Consider the following 27,325-nt stretch of genomic DNA (forward strand, 5'->3'; position numbering starts at 1 on the left):
TTTAGTTGGGCTTAGAGATTCCATTTAATATAGTAGATGATACAAACATAATCATAATACATGCTTACGCCTCCATATAAGTATATATATATATTTATTTCTTTAACACATTTACAATTTATTATTGAACCTTACAATGCAGCTTGGCAAAGGGGGGAATTATTGTTTTAGATTCTATTATTACAGCTCGTTTAGGGAGTTTTGCGCCAGCTTGTGCTCCTGTTTTTGCTCCGGCCTCCACTCCTAACCCATTTTCGGATCATTCTATGTCGGGTGAGAGCAACACCTCGAGCATAATGTATATAAGTATATATTTAACACCTTGGTATTCGTAGAGGTAGGATAACAATTGTCAGATGTTCACTGAATATGAGAAAATGCATTTCATACATTTCATAGGATGCGTTGTCCACCCAAATAACAGATGAAACCGCTTTCGGTGGTTCGGTGTTGTGTGGTTTAGTGGCTTAGGGTGGTGGTAGATGGTAGGTGGTCAAAGAGCTTAGCATACACTTGAAATACTGCACTGAACAATGATTAATGTTAATAACCAACAAGACTATAACATATAAATATTCATACTTAAATTATTACAATTTGCTACCTTAGACAGACGATCGAGCTTGAGACGGCGACCGCCAATTGATGGGTCGCTTGAGTTGCTTCATTTCCGGTGCGCACAACTTACAAATAGTATTCAATTAGAAAAAATATATGTATTTTTAAGTAGATGGTGTTCGGGGGAGGGGTGTGTGAGTGTTTAGTGTAGGTTTAACGTTTTGTACATGCCCAAAAAACTTTAGCAAAAACTTGAATATCACTCGTATTTATGTTAAAATTTGCAATTTTCATATTCAATTCTCTTGCATGAAATAGGTTTTACAATAAACTTTATAAACGCCATTTAATCAGTTATCGTTATAGTAATTAATATATATGTATATGTATATATTACGCGCGTATGTATACAATAAAAATAGGGAGATGCTTAGACTACGATTTTTACAAGCCTATCCTGGGCATGCGTACTCATTGTTGGAGCCACACGCGAACATAAGTGACATGACCCTTGAGTGGATTGTAGATTATAAATTCGATTAATGCGCTTGGATTGCGGGGCGGGGATCGAACCTCAGATGGATAAACTCGTACACTGGGTAAGTCGGTATATCTGTATGATTTTTATGTTAGACCTGTATTCAATTCAAACAAACTTAGACTTGAACTCTTAACTCTTGAATATGGTTTACATTTACAATTAGTCTGCCTGCTAAGCAATACAAAAATATCTATCTGTGGTACTTTGCCGCGGAATCGAGCTGTCCTCCTCCAGCGGTGCGATCTGTATGTACATTGAAAGTGTTTCCCAAATCGCTTTGGCGCAGGAGTCGTGTGTGTTTTGTATTTGTGTTTTTTGTTTGGCACTAGAAAAGACTCGCAAAATACATAAAATGCCAAACGTTGAATATTCACAAGTCAATCTGCGAGCAATCCAAATTCAACTGTACATCCGTCCGGTTCGTCCCTCAGTCCGTTAGGTCCGTCAGCTAATCCTACTAATTTCCAGCTTAGCAGCTGCTGCAGATCTCGGGGGATCTCGATTAACACTAATGCTCGGCCCATAAAAACCGCTGTTGCCTCCACTCGAACGCTGGCCTCGGACATCCACTGAGGCGATCTCAGTTGTTGTTCTTCCAGCGCGAGAGCAGGAGCCTCCAGCGGTTTTTACGCCTTCTGCTTCAAATTTGCCATATCAATAGATGGTTGGTGCTGTCCTCGCGGCCAGCGATCTCGCTCAGCGAGTTGGCTCCGGAGTTGCGGAAATCCTCGTAGCCATCGCCACCGGAGATGATCAGGGTGTTGTTCGTCTCGGACTTGGACTTTGAATGCTTGATGGAGCTGTTGTAACCAATGGAGTTAGTTAACTTTACCATTCTCTAGAAGTTCTAAGCATCTCACTCACCCCTGTTTGGTATACTCATCGCTGGTGGAGCCTCCTGTGTCCCGCCCTCCGGCATTTGGTGCAGTTCCCTCGAGTCCCGTAGTTTCCACAAAGGTCAGGAACCGCACGTGGCCGGTGTGGCCATGGGGAATGCCTGTCGGCACTATGTTAATGGCACCCTTCTCGTAACCCTGCGCCGGGATGGTCAGCAGAACGCCCGCACTAGTGCCTATCCAGATGAGATCCTTGCAGCACAGCAGCGAGGTGACCCGCAGACAGGCGGCCTTGTGCTGCCGGATGATCTCATCGCAATTGGAGAGCATCTTGTTTACGGCGGGGGCGAGATTTACCTCGGTAACCAGTTGGTGGCTGTGGGTAAGGGAGCTCAACGAATATTTAAAGGAATACAGGATATAAACAATTCATACTCACGTATTGGAATGGAAACATTTAATGTGTGCTGAGTTCTGTATGGATATCCAAACATGATTGTTTGAGACTGTCATATTTGTGATTGGCTTCGAGTCCGATGAAATCTGTATTTGATTTATGACCTGGTCGACAAGGGACAGATTAAAGTATCTCTTTTGTAGTTATTTAAAATATAAATTTCTTACCGTCAAAGTCTCCACATCCAGCACTTTGATAATTCCCTGAATGGAACACCAAAGTCGACCGTTGACGTTTAAGAGCTTGTTCACCGGACTGGTGACCGTGCCAATGGACAGGCAATGCGATGAGCAAGTATTCCAGGAGGTGGCTAAAAGATAAACCAATAATGATTTGTATTGAGGAGTTGTTTTAAAACAATTCTCACTTACCACCATCTCTCAGGTAAACACAGATATCACCATTTGCTAATGATACAAACACACGATTGTCCAGGTACCTAAGTTCAAAAATTCAAATTTATATATATATATTAAGATTTAAGAAAAATAACATTTGTTAGTGCTTACAAAATGGAATAGACGGCTGAATGGTGTTCGATCTTGATACGATTCTTCTTAATGCGAATATTGTCAGTGCTATTGTAGACGTGGATGCAGCCGTCTTCAGTGCCAATCCACATGGTTGATTGATTGCTCTCGCCCTCCTCGGGATTGGAGTCCTGCGGCAAAAGGAAGTAAGTCACAAGTGCTCAAGCGCAGTTGGTAAGTAAAGCTCACCTGATGCCCATGATATGAGGGCGCTGGACTAGGTACACGATCCGCCAGAGTTGCACCAGATCCTGCACTAGTGCTTCCGGCGACGTTCAGCGAGGCGGCGGCGGCATCCGTTTCGTCGTCGCTGGAGCTTAGGTTCAGCTCCAGCTGAGTATCACTGCTGCCCGTGGCCGCCGCATCCGCAGGATCACCACTTGCAACTGGCGTGGGCGTGGGCGTGGGCGTCAGCTTCTTCTTTTCGGGCGTAGCCGTTGCCGAGGTGGAGGCACTCTGGAAGCTGGGCGATATGCTCTTGCGGTAGTCACGCAACTGCTGTGTGTAGCTCTGGGGAGTGCCCCGCCTGTCCTTCTCCTCCTGGCCACCACCTGCACCTGTTGGCTGTTCGCCGCTGCTGTTCCGACTGGACGCCGCCGAGCTGTACGCCGGCACGGAGGCCACGCACAGGATGCGGGCATTGCAGACACCATTGCAGCTGGTGACATTCGGTTCCGGATGCAGCGACATGATGCACACCTGACCCACATAGCCGTCGCTGTTGCAAACCCAAACATCCCGGTTGTCACTCAGCGTGGCTGCCGCACAGGTGAACTGGAGGCCAGCTCGAGTCTTGCGGATGGGTATTGAGGTGAGGAACTCCGGTATGGGATGTCGCTCCAGGGTGGCAGCTATTGGACGAAACATATAACAATTACACGTTCAAAGAGTTTTAAGGAGTCTCAGAAGACTCACCCAGTTTCTGCTTGGCCTCGTTGAAGCTCTCCTCCCACTGCGTACGCTTCTCCGTCTTGCTAAAGACCACTGTCAGCTTCTGGTTGCCATTCCTTAAATAATAAGGTATGTATGGGTAAGAGACTAGTATAAATGTATAAATTTTTTCTGTTCTGCAATTTCGATTGTTGAATTTCGAAAAATACATTAGTTCCAATGTAAGATTACCCCCAAAATTGATATAATTTAAGCTTAAAATCGAATACTATGGTAGTTATAGTGTACAAACTTTCTAACTTTTTAGCCATTATAATTTTGATCTTAGCTTAATGTCAATTATGATAACTCCTCTATATGATAACATTAGGTTCCACTTACGGTGAACTGACTGTCAGCTCAAGCATATTTAGCTGAGTGTCATTTGTCTGGCGCTCGGAGAGCTGACGCTGAACTTCGCGATGAAGATCGCGGATAACATCCTCCAGATACTGGTGCGGGTACTTCAGGGTGGCGGTTACGTCGGTGATTTGCTGCAGCTTATTGCAGTCATCGGCCAAAGTCTCGATTTCGCTAACAATACGCTTGATGTTCTCGTCTTTGGCTACGGTTCAGAAAACAAAAATCAATGTAGATCTTAAATTCAGAAGAGCTATACACTCACATTTGACAATTTCCAGGCAGTCCAGCGAGATCTTGGTGAGGAACTTGTACTTGTTGGTGTCCAGAGTGGTGGCCACAGTGCCCGGACAGATGCTGCTGTTGGGCTTGCGGATGGTGCCGCTTCGTTTCTTGATGCTCGTAAGGACGAGCAGATCGTTGAACAGGAAGAAGCCACGATCCTTGCGCGCCCCTTGGCCCGATGGCATGGAGACCAGGTCGAAGAGCAGGAACTGCCTTTCGGGGGCTATAAGATCGGTGATTCCCTCGATGACGCCCTCCAGTTCGCGGAGCGTGGCTTCCCGCTGTACCGTTCTCCATGATCTCGCGCTCCTTGCAATTAATGTGGACCAGAATATCGTGCACCAGCTTAAGCACGTCCTGCAAGTGCTTTGTGTCTGGATGATCGTGATCAGTGTGTTTTATTAATCGCTGGAACAGCAGCTCGTAGCTGGGGATGATAAGAAAACTTTATTGTCAAGGAACTCTTTAATTGAAAATTTGATTAAAACTCACTTGGGAAACTTCTGCACCGGCTTGATGAGTAGATTGTCCAGCGTAAGCTTGCCCTTGTGCTCTCGAGCTGTCGACTCAAGGAACTTGGAAAAGGAGGGTCGTTGGTGCTTCATGGAGCGAATGGCATTCTTGGCCCGATTGCAGTTGTTCACGAAGGATGTGTAGACCTCTAGAACCTCTAGTTTTGAGAACTGACAGGTCGAATACCGATATTAGAGGATATTAATTTTATACTGAGATTGTAAGTGACTTTAAATTCCTTTACACACATAATTAGTTTATTTCAATTAATTAGTTTATTAAGATGACATTACCGTGTCCATGAATGCATCGCCCACTTTCTGCTGCACATCCCAGTCGTCCAAGCGGTTCTTCAGGTCGCCCAAGAACTTCTCGTGTATCTCGAGGATGTCGGGTACCATGAAAAAGATCTCATCCACGGTGCGTGTGTCTATCATGCCAGCATGCTCAGGGGCTTTGAGCACCTTCAAATACTTGACGACCACGGTCTGCAGGGACTCCACGTAGGACTGCTCGTTGCGGTAGATCTCCTGCACCACATAGGTGCGTGTGTCCTAAAAAAAAAGAGAGTGTAAGAAGGCAATTATTAGGGATTTTTCCTTCGCACACTTTGGAGTTAGTAAGGCGATAATTTTGACCAGACTTACACCTTCATAGCCGCCTAGATTCCATTTACTACTAATCTCGAACTGCGCCCGCCGCTCGGAGTCATCCTCCGAGTCGGAGCAGGTGATCGAAGTCATTTTCTTCAGCCTGTCGCACTTATCGTTCTGATAGCCACTCCCAGCCCCGCCCCCTGAACCGGCAGCCGCCCCGAATCCCGCCTTGCTGAGCCGCGCCACCGTTGTGGTGGCCATCGAAACCGCCTGCGAGACACTGCTGTTGATGCTGCTGCTATTGCCGCTGATGTTGCTGCTGCTGTGCGAGTGGGTGTTGCTGCTGCTGCTGTTGCCGCTGATGTTGCTGCCAGCACTGATGTTGCTGCTGCCACTCGGCAACTGTTGCAGGTGGGCAGGTGCTTGGGGGAGCAGGGCGGCGGCAACGGTTTGGGAGGGCGCCGTCAGGGTGGCCTGCAGGTCCAACAGGCTGAGCCGCAGATTCTCGCGATTGTGCGACATGCTCGGAATGTGTGTTAACGCGTTTTCTTTCTTTTACTTTGCCACTTGTTCGAGAAACTTTTTATTTCACTGCTTCAACGCCTTCGAAACTCTGTAGCACCGATGATGCATTCTGTATTGTTGTTTAGGACAAAAGCACACGTCTGGTCTAGTTAAAACATCCGAATAGACTGAAAGTGCAACAAGCGACTGGCAAGAAGCAAATTGCAGCTGGCCTAGGATGTTGCACGTCCACAATTCAAACACACGCACTCACATTCACTTGAAGAACAGCCTGCGTAGTCGGCATGTGGGAGAACCACTTGCCCACGTTCCACATGCCCTGCACATACACTCAAATGAAAACAAAATTACAGCGAGATGTTGCTCTATAAAAAATCTACAGATTCTTTGCAAAGTTTTTGAAATTGCCAGCAAAGACAATTAAAAATTATGACTCATTAAAAAAATTATATAATTTTGAAACCTTTTCTTGATAAGAACAGTAATTAACAAAATAATTCGTCTTCATGAAAATTGGTTATATGGACGGAAGCTTAGTGTTTAATAATCTCAAAATTGAATGTTAAGAACTAGTTGCGAAAAAAGGATTTGGTCATATTTCAGTAAACATGTGTAGTTTGTTGGTTTAACAATATATACATACTTTTTAAAAGATTTTCTACTCTTATTTGAAGTGAAAGAACATTTTAAAAATAATTAGATCCTTTTTGCGAGTGTAAGTAACGACTGAGAGTCACGAGTCACTCACTCACTCACAGGGACAGCCTTGAGGACCCCCCACCCTAAGCGAATCATCCTCCGCCTGCATTGCACGTATTTGTGTGCGTGGCTGTGTCTGTGTGTGATTTGATAATGACACTGACCATGTTGTTGTTTGGCTTTGCTGACTGAAGGCCAATAAGGCGCAAAGGAAAAACAAAGGGAACAAGCGTGGGTTGGGGTGCAATAAAAATACATTTACGACAAAAACAAAACCAGTTGTGGTTCTGTTTTCTTGTTTTCGCATTGAATCACGGCTAACTGGTGTTCAGCTGTGTTGCTGTTGCGTTTTTAATTGCCCGATAAGGCCAACAACAAAAGCCAGGCAAGCAACATGTTATCACGCACACACTTGTGACCTTACAAATGTGTGCGTTCGTGTGAGGGTGGTGAGCTTGTTGCACAGTTAGTTATGTGGCCATATTTGCAGCATACATTTGTGCGCAGTTTAGATAGCCGTTGCAGTTACCGTTATACGTAAGTGGGTGTATGTGAAGGCTAGAGCAGTGCAGCCTGCAAAAGCCACACAATCCCATTTTACATTTCACAACCATAGACACACACACAAACACATGGCGGAGGGCTGACAGGTAATTGATTTGCTCTCTCCTCTCCTCTTCAGCCTGCCATCTCACTCGCACTTGTTTCGGTTAAGTTGAGAGTTTATATTTGCACTCTATGTATATTATTGGCGTAACGCGGCGCAACAAGAGGTTGGCCTTGTGCACTCAGGTACACATATTCATACACACACACATACATCGAGATGAGAAGAAAAATTTAATTTGAATAAAATGAAAAGTGATTTTCTTCTCCGCCTTTTGAGACATTTTCCCACGCACATAACCATGCATCCCACCTATGCAGAATACACACACACACACACGCACAAATACTCCAGCGATAGATTATTTTTCTATATTGGTTTCGTTTTTGTTGGCAATTTACGATTGGTTTTAGTTATTTTTTGTATGTTGTTTGTTGCTTTTACACGCCGTTACGAATTCCCCGCTCCACAAAAAATAAATAACAAACGAACGAGCGAACGAAACATGAACAATTCCGCCACACAATGGTCGTAGGAAAAGCAAATAAGAATTGAAACGCGCACAGTGGTCTCTTTTAGCTTTTCGCTGCTCAGTCGCAAACGCTGCTGCGTCTGCTGCTGCGGCTACTGCTGCTGCTGCGACTACTGCTGCTGCTGCGCGGGAGAGCGGCCACAGTGGCACATCCCAAAATCCAGAGGCTACAACAGGAACATGCGATTCCGCCACTAGACTCAGCGAACACATTCCATTGTGCCATATACACACTTAATTTCCATTTTTCATATTCCAACAGCACTGAAAAAACCACCCTGCCACCCCCACTCCCACTCCCACTCTAAAAAGCACCCGCAACCCACTCTAAGTAAAGAGAGGTAGAGAGAGGGCAGAGAGCCGGAGAGCGTCATGATTAAAACAAAGCACACTCATACTAGTAGATATACAGTAAATTTTAGATTTTGGGTTTATCTGTTTAGTGGCAAAACATCAATTATCCATGTGAACCAAAAGCAGATCGTAAACATACTCAAAACTTTGTGTAGTGCGTTTCTCAGCTGTTTTTATCCGTTGGAATGCCATGCGCCGCACTAAGAGAGCGGGAAAAGGAAAAGAGAAAGAGAAAGGGCCGGAGATTGTGGCTTTTCCATTCGATTTGCATGCGACAAGTGTCCGAAAGGGAAACATTGAACTAGTCAGGGAAAGGGTTAAATCTTGTGCCGGGGATATCAATCGTCCCTAAATATAAGAAGTCATGGAAACTACAAAATGGTAACAACAATTGAATTGTATTTTCCCCTAACCAATTTAAGGGCTATCCATTAAAATGAAATAAAATGAGTTTTTTACCAAGTAAATGAAAATACAAAATATGGCAGGTTCATCATTATTTCAATCAATACCCAAGAACAAGGAAGTCAACAAAGTACAAGGAATTGGCTAAGAAAAAAACAAATTTGTTTGCCAATTAAGGAGAAAGCAGAAACTTATCTTACAAAATGATTAACACAATAGTAGTAAGTACAAATTCATATTTCATTCATTCTTATACAGAATCCCCCAACTACACCTACCAAGGATCAGTAATCGAGCAAACACCGTTTGCTGGCGGTGTATAAATAGTACCCTGCAACCACTGTGCCTTTAACGGATTGGAATGGAACGAAGGGACCTTTGCGAAACGAATGGAAGTGAACGGGACTAGCACACTAACACACATTTCCAATGCGCACCGTTGTCTTTCTTTTCGATTGGAGCATGCGCCTCGGAATTCACATGGCGTCTCTGCCGCTGCCGGCAGGGGCAGCGCTGCCCACACCCGCAACATGCACTTCTACTTAGTAAGCAAAACAAAAACCGTGAGAAAGTTGGCGTGTGTATATGTTAGGGTGTATACAACAATCAGCTAGAAAAAAAGGGGGAAAACAAGAACAACAAGGGAAAGAAAGGAAAGCTAACGATCGCAGCCGCAGAAAATGCGCTCTCAGCTGGAACTGGAAAACATTTGGGAGAACAGTTGAAAAAAATCACTGTTTTGAAACCCCGCTTAAAGACAATGTATCGTAGCATACTTCAGAGCTCGTTTTTTTTAGGCACAGTTAAGATTAAATTTAAAGTTTGTGATTGGATTTTAAATTCTTTTTAGCTTGCACATCAAACAGTTGCAAATTTGTTGTAAGAAGTTTTTTTTTTCCAAATGTTAATACTTTAAATATTTTAAACTAATTTCATAAAACTAGACTTACCGCTATCGTCTTCTTTCGCTGCTCGGAGATCATGTTCTCGCTGGAACCCTTTAGCAGCTCAGCCAACAAAGCAGGCGTTGGTTTCAGGCCTCCCTTGGCGCCTCCTCCTGATCCTGATCCTGGAGAACCTCCAGCTGATGAAGTCGGCTTGGAAGCCTTATCACTAGACCCAGCATCCAAGCTTCGCTTGGCGGCATGGTGATGGGTGTGACTGTGACTGTGGCCGTGACTGTGACCATGGTGATGGTGAGTTGGACGTTCCGTGCTCATCGACTGGCTGCGCTTACTGTGGTGCGATTTGGGGGCAGGAGCTTCGGAGGCAGCGCGCTTCATATGGTGCACCTGGTCATCCAATTCCGCCTCGCTTAGATTCTTTGCGGACACGGAAATCTGGGCGGTGGCCGCGGAAATGGCCTTGCTGCCGTGTTCCAGCTGCGAGGGCGTGGAAGCCGCACGAGCATGAGAAGGCACCGGCAGATAGGTGCTCGACTTCCGCACCCGCATCGAGTTGGAGTATTGCGGCAAATTGCGGGAGGGACCACCTGATCCACCAACTGCTCCACCAGGAGCAGATCCACGCAGGTGTAAGCTGAAATCAAAGAGTCGTGCGTTAATCATTTACATTAAAAAAATAAATGAAACAAACTAACATCTTGCTAGCGCATTTAAGATTTCACATGAATAAATTATATATAAATTTATAAAATGAAATAAAATGATTTAATATTAAAACATATGAGTTAATGTGGAAACTATTGATTTTAAAATGGGTTTTTTGTATTTTATATCCATAAATTAAATGTGGTATTGCTTAATTTTAAAAGCTATTTCAGAAAAGCGAAATAAAACAAAAATATCTAGTAGTATATCAATTTAATTTAATATTATCTAAAGAATAATGAATGCGTGATTATATAGAAAAAAGTAGATTTGTAAAACGTTCAAAAACTTATAAAATTTTAAAATAAATGATTAAAATTCTTAGTAAGTTTATGGTGCTCACCTGTCCGTCTCTCGCAGCTCCTCGAGGATCTCCTCGAAGTGCATCCGGTTGGGTTTCTTCATCTCCGCTTCCAGCATTTGGCCGTAGGGACCCCTGAGCGGGCGCTTAGAGAAGCGCTTGTAATCGTAGTCGCCGCTGCTGGGCGTGGGACTTGAGGTGATCCGCTCCCTTTCCCGCTCTCTGGCCGCCCGATCGCACTCGTTGTCCGAGGTGGAATCGGTGCGTAGGAAGCTCAAGCTCCGACTGGAGACGTCGTCCTTCTCCTCGCTGCTGTGGCAGCTGAAGTTGCTCAGCAGCTGGGCCTTGTCGCGTCCCAGTCCTCCGCTGCCCCACGACGGCGAACCCTTCTCCAGCTCGGGGGTATTCAATTCGAAGGAATAAGAGCTCTGGGGGCTACTGATGTACATCTGCGATGCACCGGAGGCGCTGGCATCTGGGGATTCGGGTTTAATGGCATTCATATTGGCCACACTGATGTCCAGTGCTAGGCCACGATTCGGTGCCTCCGTGGGAGCTTGCCAATCCGCATTGTCTATGTACATTCCTTTCCTTTTGGTGGTTTTATCCAGGTGCCTTCGCTGCCGCTCATCCGTACTGTGTCGAGGAGTAGCTATGGCCTCCAGGGAGCTCCTCAGATCCACATTGGTCAAATCTAGATCATCGTGGCTATACTGCTTGCAGTGCTGCTCTATTGGCGGATTCCTGGCCGTAGTGGCCACCTCCACTTGCGGCACATCCTCGATCTTGGCCAGTTCGTCACCCTCCTCCGAAGATCGACTCACGGAAATGGTGGGCACCAGGTCACTCCTCACAGCTGTGGTCAGAGTGGAAGGCGTTTGGGAGATTTTGCAGGCTGCATGCGGAATGGGTGGCTGTATGGTCTCCGGCACAATGCCAAACTCCTCGGGCGCCACCTCCACCCATTCCTGGGCCGGAGTCTCCAGCCATTCCTGGGCGGCACACTCATAGACCGGCACTGGGATCTCGCAGGTGGTGGCTGTTTGCAGGAAGTTGTCCGGCGGTGCCTCCAGTGGCAGCTGCTCCTCCATTAGGGAGGCCAGATTGGGGGCACTGCCACTGACAGATGAGGTGGGCGGTGTAATCTCCAGTGCCGGTGGTAATTGCGGCTGCTCCTCCTCCTTGATCAGACAGTCGGTCTCCGATTGAATGGTGTCCGTTAGCGATTCCATGGTGGCGTGAGCGGCTATCACACTGCTGGCGGTGGCCACCGGGAAGAGGATGCCCGAGCTGCCACTGGCCGCCAGCTCGTTGCTGAAGATGTCCTCCTCCTGGATGGCGTCGTGGTCCAGCGACTTCTCCTGCCCGTAATTCAGGTTGATGCTCAGCTCGGCCTTTTTCAGGGGAATGCGCACCCAGCCGGGATCTGGGTGGAGGTCCAAATCGTCCTTGGAGGGCGTGGGACTGGGGCTGGGCGCCTCGATGGCCTTGTCACGCTTCAGCCGATCCCGCAGAGCGCTCAGCGTGGACTTGCAGTCGATCTGCGAGAACGAGACCGATCGAAATGGGGCCGATTTGTGTGCGCTGCGTGAGTCTGACCGTGATGCTAGCGCCGTGCTCTCGAAACTGGCACTGCCAGTGGCCGACGACGCATCTACGCATCTGCTGCCCGCAGGTCGAAGATTCAGATGCTGATGCTGATTCTGATTCTGATTCTGCTGCGCAGGTGGGGGCGGGGACTTGGACTTCTCGCGGTTGCTCAACATGAAGGCCTCCAGGTTGGAGAGACTCGTGTTTGGTCGAAGGGAGGCAAACAGACGGGCAGCGGTGCTGATGGTGCCGCCACCACCACCACCTCCGCCGCTGTGACGTGTGGTGGCTTCTTCGCTGGGCCCCCGCAGGTGAATGCTGCCCGCCTCGGACTCCGACGTTTGACTGGCGCCCGTGTCCTGGCGCTCCAGTGGCTGCGAGGTGCGGGGTTTGCGGGGCGGTGGCACCGGCGGCGGAGGTGGCGGTGGCGGAGTGGGCGTGGAGGAGGCGCGCGAACTGCTGCCACCGCCACCGCCCCGCAAAAGTTCCGTCAGCTCGCGCAGGCGCTCCGAACGATCCGACGTCTTGCGCTGCTTCTCCGGACCGGAAGTGGATGGCGAAGAAGAGGATGTGGACGTGGATGTGGAGGCGGAGGCGGCGGCCGCTGGCGATGATTTACGCCCGAAACCGAGGCGCTGAAAGCGGTCCAGGGTATTACGTCGTTTCTCCATTGTGTGCTAAAAGTGAGATGGGCATGATCGGAACGGATAATTCAAGTTAAACAATTCTTATTCATCGGCAGATTCCCATTATTCTGCCCCCCCGCCTCGAAGCCCATGTCTTTTTATGGACTAGATGTGGGTGTACTTGTGAACCAGCCCATCCCGCTCACAAAATAAAAACAAACAAATCGCTGGCAATTCAATTCGATACACTGAAATGGCAGCAAACATTGAGTCAACGTCCACACGGCGTATGTGTAATATCAAGAGGGGAACCAACCAGCTTTCGCTTTCCCGCAGGATCGTTGGGGATATACGAAATGCTAATTGAAATGAGCATGAGCATTATGTATTCCAATTTCCGGAACCCGGCCAACATGATTATATTAGGCGCCTCATCGTTCCCAGCGTCATTATAGTCACTGCACATTGACACATATACCAACCAATCCAAGGAGGAGAGGAGGTGTCAGAGAGAACACAATGTAAAGCAAGCCAACGGTGCTCTATATATAAAGCCGATTCGTGTATACATACGCACACAGTGATATTTTTAGTATAAACAACAGATCTCAGCCGCATATATAACAGTACGTATTTAAATCCAAATACATATATATATATATGTATGTAGGTGGAATATACAGAAAATACAAGAGATCTTTGGCTATGACTGGGAATGAATGAGCGAGCAGGCCAACTTACAATACACTGCCATAAAAATGGTTAAGTTGTGACAAATCATTGAATTGGTATCAACTATGCAAACATACTTAGTACTTAAAGAATCTTTTATAGTTTATCTGATGAGCTGCATTATGCCTTAATAAATATTTTATTTTCTAAAGAACTTTGGAATACTTATTTAATTTTTAAAGGCCACCCTAATATTGTTAAATAGTAAACCGAGGTTTACTTATTTAAAAGAAATGTTTTTTAGACAGGAAAGGATTAACAACCTGTGAATTTTCTTTAACAACCCTTTCTCAAACCAAATTAATTTCTTAGAAACTTTCGAACCCTTTTCTCCCAGTGCACGCATTAAAAGAATCATACAAATAACACAAAAGTAGAGCAATACTAGCATAGAGATCTCTGCTGAGCAGATTTCTCGCAGCCAACACAAATCAAAGGCGAAAATCCCACATTCTCCTGATCTCTCCAATTGAGCAACGAAACGTGCCGTTCAGGTGGTGCCCATCCATCCAACCGTACTTATTCCTATTCTCTGGCCCCAACTACAATCTCCGAGAGATCTTTTCTTGCCCATTGAATGGAAAACAAACATACGAGTAACTATATGATATATGGGATCAATAAAATCGATGAAAACAAAAGGTTTATGGCTGAAAATTGCACTCCCTGACAGTTCGGTGATGAATGGCGGCCATCGAGATTCGGTAAGTACAAATATACATTTATCTATATCTGCCTAAGGTTGATTTTCTCTTTCTCTGATATTCCATTTTGGGTGCTATACTATCTATGGTTTTTGGGATTATGAAAATATTTATTTTATTACGCTGTGCCTGCCTATTTTATCACATTTGATCTGATGACATGTTGACCTAATTCTATCTTTCTTGTCTTTACTTTTTTGTGTCTCTAAATTCTAACTCATCGTATTTTTTCTCTAAAAACTTACCCCGTTCTCCTTGTTAACTTCGAAGGGGGCATCCACATGGAAATCGCAATGGCAGGGCAGATGAATGTTATTTCGCTTAGCTTGTGTTAGATGGCTTTTATTCGTTTGGTTTATGGTATTCACTTGGGCCAGTGCATTGCAGCCACGATTGTGCTGCAGCGGTAGAGAAAACGAACTATCCCGGTCGCTTCTTTCTTCGTTTATAACATTGGCGGTCACACGCGACAAGTCGGTGTACGGATCGTACGGAAATTTGGGCTCTCCGTGATATTGTACTTGCAAACGCGATTCACTGAGCGACTTGAGCACTCCGTTGCTCTTTTCTGTCAGCACTTCCGGGTCCGAGTCGAAGGTGAGGCGTCCATGTCGATCGTAGCATAGGGATCGCGGCCCCCTCAGCAATCCCCAAGTGCAGTCCCCACTCGATCCGAAACGGCAATTGTAGTTGATGTTGTTGCTGAAGTTCGCCTCGAAGGCATTCGGATGATAGTCCTTGGGGATGCAACAGCTGTTCGCGGGATAAACTCGAGGCGGATAGTGCGAGGCGATGGCAGGTGGCTGGTGTTGCTGGCAAACCAAACGGCGAGTCTTCAGAGCTGGCTCATCGGATACTGAAGAATCCGCACAGGCACGCGGTTTTGGAGGAACTGGTGGCGGATGACGATAGCTTCGATAGCTAACGGTGGCACAGGAATTGTAGTGTTGCAGATGTTGCTGCTGCTGATTTTGCTGCTGCTGTGGCTGATGGTGCTTCTGCTTCGGCTGCTGGATGAGAAGTTGCTGCTGCGCTTGTTGCGATTGCTGTTGTAGATGCTGCTGCTGTGACAGTTTTTTGTCAATTGTATAACAACAAATTGCTGGTGACTCGTCGCTGATTTCAGATGACAGGGACAACACTGGCGATGACGCGACTCCCACTGCTCCTGTTGTTGTTGCTACCGCCTCTGTTGATTTTTCCGTTTTCGTTGTTGATGTATTTGGCTGCCGCTTTTCTATTTCTATAACCGGCGGCCGCGCAACGTCATCGTCGTCGTCAGCGGCATCCTCATAATGAGCATCGACTAATACGCGCCTCGTGGAATCGACTTCCTCCCCATCGAAGACAAAGCGAAACGACGACAAATCGGACACTGAATCGTAGTCCCCAAATGGCAGCTGTTGCTTCTGCTGCTGCTGCTGCTGCTGCTGCTGGTGCTGCTGATAATGTTGCTGATGTTGCTGCCGTTGCTGCCGTTGCTGCTGCTGTTGCTTTTGGCGGTCCATAGAGCTGCCAACTTGTTGCTGCCTCTCCCCACAGCAATTCTCGCAGAGAATCCGTGAGCTTTTCGCAGCGATGCCAGGAGATAGCTTTCGATGCTGCGTGTTGGCAAAGTATTTAGCAATGGGATCGTACTCCTCATCGTTGTTGTTGTTGATATTATTATTATTATTATTATTATTGTTGTTGTGGTTGTGGGTGAGCTGCTGATAGGTGAGCGGCGATTTGGCCCTGGCCTCCTGGCCCTGGGCGATCATTGATGATTCGCCTGGCTGCCGGTGCGGCAGCTCCTCATTCCATGAGAGCTTCTTGTAGCCACGTCCTCGCACCACCCGTTGGCCCAATTGCGGTGTGGTTGGCAGTGAGCTGGACAGCTTCCGTGGTGGATGGTGCTCTGGCACCTGCTGATCGCCTATTGGGAGGTAGTGAATGCACTCGTTTCGAAACATATATCCCAGATCTTACCAACGATTGCCTCGCCTTCGAGCTGGATGGCTTCGCTGTCGACTGTCCGCGTGGAGTGGCGCATGCAGCAACAGGAGATAAGGCGACTGTTCTTGATCCTTCTCTTGACCGATTGGTCTACTTCTACGTGTTGGGGTGACTTAGAGATTCTTTCAAGATCACTGTTCTCTCTGTAAAGCAATAATATAAATATATGGCTTGTAAATATTATTTAAGTTGTTAGAAAACAATCACAAACATACTGTTACTGCCTTAGTTATATTAAGCCTTGGCTTAATTTTACAAATGTTGATAAGCAAAAGCATACATGCTCTAACACTTGAAAGATAACTTAAGGAGTAAATAAAACAAAAGCTAACAACGTGCGGGGAAAGGAAAAAAAACAAGTTAAGTTTACCACCTAATAATCATGCAAACTTTAACGAAAGTCAGTAAAAAAATCAACTAAGTAAGCTTAGGAATGTGTTCTTGATGCAAACGACTAATATACCCCACATGGTTAATTCGCTTATAGGATATGGCAAATGTTCGCCCAAAAGCATGCCACAAGCACTGAACTTCGAACTTTTACGCAGATTAGCATGCTTGGACATTGTTTCAATTCTATACCTTCTCCAAGTGTTTCCATTCTCAGTGCCCACGAAGAAAGCCTTCGTCGGGAGACCTTCATATTTTGCTCGAGAAGGCATATCATATGTAATGCACCCCTGACGTGCCTCCGGCATTTTTTCTGATTTTTGGGATATAATAGCTGTTGCCAATACCGATTCGGTCGAGTGTATTTGCGGTAAAGTTCAGTGCCTCAGAATTAAAGCACACCGCCGATCTATTTTGGTCTGGTGCAGCGCATATTTCATTCCCAATGCGATCGAGGCTACAGTAAGATACAATATTATAATTTAAATTAAATTATGAATTTAAAAACTCTGGAGATCATAAATTGAAGTCCAGAAAAGTTTAATAAAAACATCAAAAATAAACAAAATATATTTTTTTAAAAATATTTCATATAAACTTTTTGAACTCATTAACTTCTTATAAATCTTTAAACATGTTTTAACTGTGTTTCTGTTTCTATCACATAATTAATACAATTAGTTTTTGAAGTTATTTTTTAATTATCTACGGTGTCTATCAAAACATTGAAAAGCCCCGAACCGACTGGCAGATAATCACCATTTTGGCCTCACAGAGATTTGCCACCTTTCGATTTCCACCAGCGGAACACTCGGGTGTTACGCATGCGAATTTTTAGCACAGAGCTGCCAGCCAAGCCATGACCATGACATGCCCCTTCCCTTACCCACACCCATGCCACCACGCCCCCCTTTTCCGCCCACCGCCACCGCCACCGCCACTGGCACTGGCACTGGCACTGGCACTATCCGTTGGCTGTCATTAAATATGTTTAGTTGGTTTCCCCCGTTTTTGTTGCATCCAGTGGCGTGTCCATTGTCTTTCGGGGATTGGTTACCCGAGTTGGCCACGCTTTTGTTTCAGTGGAAGACTTTTTCTTTGCCTGGCTGCTGTTGTTTTTACTGAACAAGTGGCTTTCCTATAATCTTAATTGATGTTGAACAAACAGCAGAGCATGTTGCACAAGCCGGAGACGTCTCCACTTTTTTGCTCGGGCCACAAAAATCGCCTGCAAGAGTTTACCATCGGCTGAACAATGTTTAAGGAGAGATTTGCATGAGCTTCTCTGTTATCTTTAAAATTTTAAACAAACGGTTTTAGTCAGAAAATATTCCTAATTGACGTTAAATGTTTCAAAAAAAAACGCCAAAGCGTAAATAGCTTCGTTTGGGAGGGTTATAAATATGTAAAATAAAAGGATTTGGTTAGAAAATATGTTAGATTATCACTAAAAGGGAATTAGCAGCTGTTTTATGTTAGGTATGATACTAGATAGAATACTAATGAACAAACTTACAAATTAAAACAGGGACAAAGTCATACAGACAAGATAAAAATACGCAGTCATTTAAAAGTGTAAGCATGAGTGAAAACATCAGAAAACAATCTAAATTAATAAAATTAATGAACAACTAAAAAAAAACAGTGCCAAAAGCTAACACTTTACGAGGTGTAAATATCACGCTGGTTGGGAGTCACACATTTGTCCCCAAAAAATCATTCCGCCAGCAAACCAAAAATATCTTTTCCACCAGCAGGCACAGAACACCGAAGATACTTTGAGTGAAAGATGCTCATGGCGAAACAATTGCAGTGTCGTGTAGAGACAGTGCGGAACAAAATCATAAGACTGGGACCTAAACGATTTCCTACTCATTCAGAATTGCTGCTTCACCGATCGAACCTCTACAATAGAATGAAATGGAAGCCATAAGCAAATGTATTTAAAAAGCTGTCAGAGACAGAAATGTGTTTATTATTTCAACTCTTACTCATCCAATAATTATGAAACTTTCTGTACCCTGTGGGTATATATGTACATACGGGTGTCCGTGCTCGTGTGTACATAGAATTTTGTGTAAGGCATTTTTTAGCCGAGATTTCTGGGGTGTTAGTCCATCGGATACAAATGTATCTTTCGCAGCGTAATCACTCAGGAATGCAGATGCACAGATCGTTGCGGCCTGGTCTATAAATACCCGGCCAGCTCCGACTGGCTGGCCAAAGCCCGCTTATCAGCAGCTGGACTTGCACTTGTCAAAGCACAAGATACAGATACAGATGCATCTGTATCGCATCTGTATCGCGTAATTAGAAGCGCCTCAAGGTCGCCGGAATAATGAGATCTAACTGCGAGCAGCTGATTTAACTTATCTGCTTGGCGAGAGCTAAAAACATCCAAAACAACTTTAGCACATAACTGTCCTCGAGAAATCCGTAAGTTTATTGTGAATTCTTTTTGCTGTACGCCAGCTTCTTGATAAATATACAAGTTTTTTGAGTGTTTGTCCATGGAATACCTGACCAGATAAACCCCGTACAGATATCAGTATCAGATCTGGCGACAAGGCAAAACCAGCGTCAGCAATCAGAAGTCAGAGATAAACAAGATGTAAGAACCCCACCATTTCACTAACAAATACAAGAACAACAAAAAAAAACGAAATAAATAAACCCATTTGAGAGTGAAGATACATTATAAATAGTTTGCCGCCAGTCATAAATAAACAAAAATTCAATTAAAATCACACTCTGACCGATTCTATATGGAGAACCATTAAAAAACCATAAAAGTTTTGACATGTTGCGAACATTTCGCTGTCAGCTGCAGAAGCGGTCCCATCTCTTGGCTTCCATCTCCGAACAATAATAACAATTAAGCCAGCACTTCGCCCCCCGGGTAACACCTATTTTTTCGCTCTTTTTCGTAACTATTTCATAGGCCTGCCCTCCGCCAGAGTCGTTTTGACTGACACGTGACAGCGGGATCCGTGATCCGTGCCAGATGATGCCCCCTGCTGCACATCCCACATGGCCACATCGCCACATCTCCACATCCACCGCCGGCATGCAAAACTTCTTTGTTATGGACTTTTTGATTAATCTGCAGAGCTTTTCAACGGCATATCAGCAACACCTCCAGCACTCGAGGTGCGTGATGGGATTAGGAGGAGCGCAACTTGCAGATCCCTTTCAATACCACAAGGGAGGAGGAAGCTATTCCCGATCCCGATCCCGAGCCGCAGGCGACAACAGCGCACCTTTCATATCCATCGCTCACCTGAACTTGGACTTGAAGTGAAATCAAGAGTGGCGTGGCCCACAGACCTTGCCAGTCTCTTTTGCATTGCAAATCAAACGATTCTCCCAGTCGTAGCCCCACATTAATGTTGGAGCTTCGCCAGTGTGAGCTTGAAATCGTATCTTTCGGTTCAAGTTCAGCTCGGTTTGGCTCGGAGTGAGCTAATGTTTTCATCTACATTAGAATAAGACTGCGGGATACCCGATACCCCCACATTCGTATTCTAAACATAGTTAGGGAATGTTTAGGCAGTTCAAATATTGTACTGTTTACACTGAGAAGTAAATAGTTCTAGTTTAAAATTCACTAAATCTTATATAGAACTATTAAGTTTTCTTCTTACAAACTTTGTCAGCAAACTTTATCAATTAAATTTTATTAACTGTTTTCAAAAGAGAGGATCGTATTCACTTTTCTTTGAATTTGAATTCGTGCTGAATATGGTTAAAATGAACACTTTATTATCTTATCAAATGTCGGATGATAAGTATTATTTATATTATTTAAAATGTTTTAATTTTGATTTTGTATTTCAATATTTGCACAATCTTATAAGAAGAATGTTGTTCCAAGCTTTATTTGGGGGTTTTCTTCAGTGACTAACCCATCGACTACCCGTAGAAACCACAAGTTCGTAACCAACACCTCGAGGCAAAGGCGGAGAAAAAAATTGGCTATCGGGGCGAGGCGCGTAATACCAGATGCATTGGGCATTGGGCATTCGGTATTCGGCATTCGGAATTCGACTTAGGGACAACCCAAAATCTGGCTGGCCAGGCTTGAATTATGTCAGTCAGTCGGTTAGTCAGCTAAAGCCAAACTGTCTGGGCCAGGGTTCGACATTTCACTTTTGATTTTCGATTTCGTACTTTCACGAGCCGAGTTTCTGGCGGAGTGACCCTAAAGTTCAACCCGGCTGAACCCGACTCGATGTAGAAGCGATGCAGATACAAATGGGAATGGGAATAAAAATGGAGAGGGAGTTGGAGTTGAAGTTAAAGTTGTGGTTGGGGGGCTTTAGCTCGAGCTGCACAACATTCAATTAGTACATATTAAATTTGTTTGCCCGTTGTTGTTGGTTTCTCTTAACCTTTTTTTTTTCTTTTTGGCCAGTCCGAACAATGAAGCGGAACTTAACTCGATTTAAGTTTTTATGAGCGGTATTTTGTAGTTTGTATCTGCTGCCTTGTATCAGCAGACAGCGATAAATTGTGTTATGAAAGTGCACTGCAGATGCAGTGCAGGAAGACCCCGACTTCGACTTCGACTTCGACTCCAACTTCGACTCCAACTCCGACTCCCAATCCGATCCCGGTGCCAGTCGAGAGTCAAAGTTGAACAGCAACATGGGCCGAAAATCTCTGGCCATTGATTGTTACATCGATTTTGGTGATAACTCTCCGGCAATCAACCGCAGATCAGATTCGGCGAAAACGGGAAAATCACTTTCATAAAGTGTGGTTCACTGAAGGGTTCTTTATCTTTATCTTTATCAACAGTGACTAAGTTGAAGTGTTTTCTGAACTTAATCACTTGTGAGTCAAAAAAAATGTGTGTTGATACAAGAAACCCTAAAGTCAGTTGAAGTTTTGTGTATTTAAAATACGAAAAATAATTTTATTTTTTAATTGAGGCTAAATTTTATTAATAAATGTTATGTTTTATTGAACATTATGTAAATAAGATATGATATCTTATTGCGTTATTTTTTAGACAGTCTTTTTGAAAATGAGTGTAAGTAAATAACTAAATGGTATTAGCTTTTACATTTATTTAGAGTTGGAATTATTCCATTCTTAACAATTTTAGCAAGACACAACTTAATCGTTTAAATTCCTAAGAATTTCACACCAGAGTTTCTTATCTAATCAAATAGAAACTAAGACCTGACGTGAAAATCTTGTTTTCCCAGATAATTCTGCAGAAAAGATGAGCATTTAAATGAAAGGGGATCTACAGGTATTCGCTTTAGATATTTAAATCCCCAACTATACATTTGCCAAGTTGCATAACCCACACGTTTTCCCGGATGCTTGATTAGCTGCCTGATATGAAAGTTATTCTCAGGCGCTTTTGATGCATTTCAATTATGTAAACTCCGTTTTCTCATTGATATATGCACCAGGGTCGGAGGAAAGCGGCCCGCAGGAGGAGGTGTAGTCCCATCAAAGTTCGATCGTCGTCGTTTCCTAATTTTCGGGTTCCGGGCTCCGAGTTTTCGCTGCCGGGGCGGCCGCCCAAATGCTAAATGCATGCCGAGATGCAGTTGGATAGCGTTTTGGGCGGTGGAGGCGTGGTCGCAGCTAACTACTGACGAGGTCGTGAGTATCACTCAAATTGCCTTGCCGCATTCATCATCGGACAGCGGCCGAAGCCGAAACAGTAAATGGTAACATGTGAGCATTGGGGTGGTCCCCCGATTTTGATAATGTATTACGCTATATGGGTGCCCATATAAAACAATCTGGTAAAGTGAAAGCGAGACTCTTCTAAGGGGTAAGGCGTTTACGAGGTGGTTTAACCACAAAAAACGATAAGGTTATTCCACAAAAATATTGATTATCAGCAGACAGTGTTCAATTCTTTGAACCTAGGCTAAATTACATTTTGTGATTGCATTTGGCAAGATAAACACAAAAACAAAAGTTTTTAATATAATCTTTCCATCCTTTTTTTAAATCCTCAATCATTTATATTTTTTATAACCCATCTAATTTCATAAAGTATTAATGGGCTAAAAATACAAGCGATTTTTAAAAAATCATTTTTCTTGTGTTTGAACACAAGACACCTTTTTGTAACATTAACAATTTGTTTAAATAAAGCAATAATGATTTTAACATAAAATAATATTATTCATAAAAGGTCAAGAATAACCATCAGGTCCACCCTATAAATCTGACTGACACCGGAGTTAAAGTCGTTGTTGTTGCCGCACTGGAGCTGTTAGTTTAGCCGGTTGAGGGGCGTGGCCGTTCAGCGCTGAACTCTTTTGGCAGAGACGACGTCGTTATATATGGGGTTCCGTAATGGGCCGAGCTGAGGCACATATACGAGTATGAGCTTGGAGGGACCACTTGTCCCCAGCGACAGTTTGCCACTTTCTCACCTCGCCCAGGAGGCAAAGGAGGATCGGGATGTGGCTGGGAACTGGGAACTGGGATAGGATGGGAATGTGGGCAAGGAGTTAGCAATTCCCGACCAGGCAATAAAAGTTCACCACCGGGACAGGCGACCCACATGAGGGGCCGGCAATGGAAGCTCTGCTGTTGGGCTTAGCTTTTCATTACTTTATTTTCGAGTCTGGGCTCAATCTGAATCTGTCTTGCCAATAACAGCAATGCCACCAACAAAAGCAACCGGCGAGCGGGAAAACTGCGGACTGGCAGTGCTCGTTTAAATGCGGCGTCGCAATCGCATTTGTTGTTTGAAAATCCAAAATAGACAGACAGAAAGAAAACAAGAAATAAGTATATTACTCTAAAGGTTATTTAAGGCCCAACGAATCACTGATGCCCTTTATAAAAATTGGCTAGTCTGCTTTATTATTTCACAGTTCTAAGTTATAAACTAAATACAACATCTAAGATGAAGCGAATAAATGGGCCACAACCTTTTGGACAAGATCGGAATGTAGATTAAATAAAATTTACCTGTTCTTAATATTAATCATTTATTTCGATTTTAATCTTTACTCTAGTGATCCAATTCGAAACGATGAAGTTCATTGATTGAACTGGAGCTAGCAATGAACGTTTTTCAAACACTTTCTTATCATTTCTGTTAAAATGTAAACCAATAAATTCTGTTTCCCAATAAACAAAAACTAACTAATTTAGCCGACACCTGCTTATTTGACATTTGATACTTTTTTCGATGATACAACTCAAAAGGTTTGAGCTCGTATATGTTTATTAAGGCTGGTATGCTGTTACGAATTGAACAGACTTGGGTAAGTATTAATGGGATATGGGATTGCAAAAGTAATACGAATATGGGATTGCAAAATAAAATAGAAACCAGAAACGAAAAGAACAAATAAAGAACTTAGTATGTTTTTGAGTTATCAAAAATAAATGTTGCCAACTATGTGCAATACAGAATAAAGTATACAGTTTAATTTCAAAGTTCTACGACCCATTAAGATTAAGTTTCGAGGACACAAATGGGACCAAATCTCAAGAAAGCCCAGCTTGGACAAAGGGTATATGGAGGTCTTAGAAGGAAAATCGGGAGGAGCAAGAGCTGGCGGGGTGAGAAGGAAAACAGAAATCGTTTTTGCGCAATCCTCACAAATCTGATAAGCAGTTAGAGAGCATTAGAGCAGCCAGCCAGCCATTCAGCCAACCAGCCAGCCAGCACACACTCTCAAACGGGCCAGCAAACAAACCAGGCAACCAGCAGACAAACGGAGAAACACATCCAATGAGTCTGGGCCCAAAAGAGTCTGGGGGTCTGGGTCTGAAAGCCAGCATCAGCATCAGCATCAGCATAAAGCCAGCGTCAAGTCAAAATCCCCAACTGGCCCGACCGGGCTAACTTTTGAGTGTTGCAGCACTGACTGAGCTTAGCTGGCCCGGCTCCCCAGAACTCCTCCAGATCCCCGGATCTCCTCCTCCTCCCCTCTACTCGCCTTGCCCCATTGATGCTCGAGAGTCGCGACGTAACATGCAACATTACATGCCTATAATTTGTTTTCACACAGCAGGACGTTTTCACTCCATAAGACATCAGAAAGAGGTCTTAAATGGTCACATTACTGCCATTTCCAACAGCGTTCAAATGTCCAAAGACTGGCTGCATCTTCTCCAGCATTTTGAGGCGGGTTTCAGTGCCCGTGCCCGTTCCTATGCCTTTTGGCCAGATCTATGCTACACAGCCTTCGGCCAATGCAATAATGTTTGCTAACTGTTATTTAATATAGTCATTATTTGGCCACAACTTGTCCCACTGAGCAAATGGCACTTCATTCCCCAATTTACCGACGCATCCCCCGCGGCATTCTGCCTCATCCTCTATTCACCGTTGTTGCCCGAACTTTGGCAGACGCAGTCTTGCAAAAGTGCAACCTACACTCTAAATAAAAAGGAGTCAAGTAGAGAGATTTATGGCGAAAATGTGTTCAACAATTAAAATTTAAACTCTTATCTAGGTTAAGATGTTTGGAAAGAAAGTTGATATTGTTAAACAACCTTTAGAAAATGGAAAAATGTACTTTTGTTAATGTAATGGAATGTAATTTTTTTTATTTGTAACTCTTTTCTTTGGATATTTTTAAAGCGTAAATCTCAAAAAAAGTGTTTTTTAATAATTAAAATTAATGTTTATAAATGAGTTTAAGCTAGCTATAAACCTAAGGACTGTACCCATTCTTGTAAAAATGGCAATAGCCAATTCAAATGTATTTGGAAATGAAGAATATCAAGGGTTCAGAACAGGAAACAATTTAGGCATAATTATTATTATACAGTATTATACCTTTCAACTAAAACTAATTTTTGAAAGAAAATTGATTTAAAATACTTAATTTGAGATGGAATGATAATGAGTGTAATAAATGGTGGTTTTAGTGCTAGTAGCGAATTGATCTTGCCTCAGAGCTCTAAAGATCGAATGCACAAGTGCCGGCGCTGACCATCCCCATCCCCACCCCCATCCTCATCTGCGTCCCTCTCCCACTGCGCACCCCTCTCGCTCGCTCTTTTCACAACTGAGGCTAAGCCCCAATTTGGATTATTTGTAGACATTAAATAAGCTGCGGACACTGCAAATGCAGAAGGAATTAAGTCGCGCCTGAGTTAAAAATATCCGCGAGACGTCTCGGGATTGTCCCATTGCCAGTTCCTAGATCGAGTTGTCCCGATAAAGGTGCAGCTGCAGATCGTTTTTTTTTTTTTTTTTTTTTTTTTTTTGCGAGGGAGGGGGGGAGGAGGCACGGAGCTGCAGAGAAGTGACAGTGGGTAAAAGGCATCTTTACACAATTCAATTGAGTGGCAGACGGGCCATTTACATATGAATACCAAGTGTCCTTTACCGTTAAGGCCGGGGTAACAATATAATATGGAAACAACAAAGCCAGCTACCAACTACCAACAACCAACTACCAACTGTGCTGCCCACACTAAACAAGTTAACATTAACCGTCGGCAGCAGTCAACACCAACAATAACAATAACAATACCAATAGCAATAGCAATAAAAGTTCAAAATAAAAACAAAACAAAACAAAACACAACACAAAGGGGAGGGCAAGAAAAACACAACACGAAAAAGTATCTTCAAAATACACTTATGCTGTCTTTTTATGGCATATCTTTTACTTATTTGCCCGCACTTAAGTATCGCGGCGTTCCGTCTGCGCGGCCAAAGCTGCTTTTTCACATTTTTCCTCTTTTTATTTTCGATTTGTCTGTTTCTGTTTCTGTTTTATTTTTTTTTTCAGATTTTATTTTTATTTTTGTAAATGAAATGAAATCGAAATATGGGTCGTCGGCGCGCAGTCTGATTCCGATTCCGTTTTCGAGCCAGTGTCCCATCCATCGCCCACTTCCACTCCCCCTAAAAGCAAAAAAAACCCCTTCGAAAAGCCGAAAAAAACTCCTGATCTCGAAACACACTTCCAACAAGAGATGCGAGCAAAATTTGGAGAGCATTATTGGCACGAATTATTAACCTTTTCTTTTGCCGTCTTTTTTTGTTTGTTTTTTTGTTTTTTTTTTTTTTTTTTTTGTGTTTTTTTGGTAGTGCACTTTAAGCCCACATCTCATTGGGGCGAGAAATTGGCCCAAAAATATGTACGTATATGCGAAATGAGCCGCAATTCGGCACGAAAGATCGTTCCAATTGGAACATGAGACCGCGACGAACTGCACATCCATGCATTCGTATTTATAAGTCCAAAGAACTTTCACACAACTGGGTTAATCGAATATAAAAGCAGAGCCTAATGAGGCCTGATGTACGTACTATGGATCGTTATGGTTCGTATGGGGCCTTTGGAGCTGACCTTGCCCACGGAGTGTGGGTACGAAACCTCGCCCTTGGCTGATTTTTCACCTTTTTACCGTTACTACGAGCACTCCGAACTGCGACGCACTGGATCGGTTTTAATTCCGCCCGAATCGTGGTTATCCCACTGATAACTAATTCACGTAGCGACGTTCACGTTTGTTTTTCTTTTTTGGCGCTTTTTATCCGCGGACACCTCCGAACACGGCCAAATGTAATTGCCAAATGAAGATCACTCCAACAACCGGCCCTGTGCGCTATGTGGTTGTTGTTGCTGCTGCTGCTGCTTGCGACCGCCGCATTCGAATATTCGGTCTGCTCAGCTGCTCGGCCGCACAGT

General features: G+C 44.1%; 1 protein-coding gene across 1 annotated transcript; it reads right to left on the reverse strand.

Annotated features, from left to right (window-relative positions):
* Positions 1 to 27,218, reverse strand: LOC128251603 (uncharacterized). Its single transcript, XM_052982726.1, is given in 19 exon segments — positions 1 to 1,899; positions 1,964 to 2,311; positions 2,375 to 2,496; positions 2,560 to 2,702; positions 2,764 to 2,831; positions 2,902 to 3,053; positions 3,112 to 3,773; positions 3,838 to 3,929; positions 4,195 to 4,417; positions 4,478 to 4,781; positions 4,783 to 4,924; positions 4,990 to 5,180; positions 5,304 to 5,564; positions 9,679 to 10,267; positions 10,682 to 12,906; positions 14,537 to 16,206; positions 16,260 to 16,429; positions 16,869 to 17,133; positions 26,944 to 27,218. Coding segments are annotated over 18 exon segments (7,698 nt in total). The 5' UTR covers positions 16,985 to 17,133; positions 26,944 to 27,218; the 3' UTR covers positions 1 to 1,679.
* Positions 27,219 to 27,325: the final 107 nt, after the last annotated feature.

The sequence above is a fragment of the Drosophila gunungcola genome, chromosome 3R, assembly GCF_025200985.1.
Source record: "Drosophila gunungcola strain Sukarami chromosome 3R, Dgunungcola_SK_2, whole genome shotgun sequence".
NCBI classification, from domain to species: Eukaryota; Metazoa; Arthropoda; class Insecta; order Diptera; family Drosophilidae; genus Drosophila; species Drosophila gunungcola.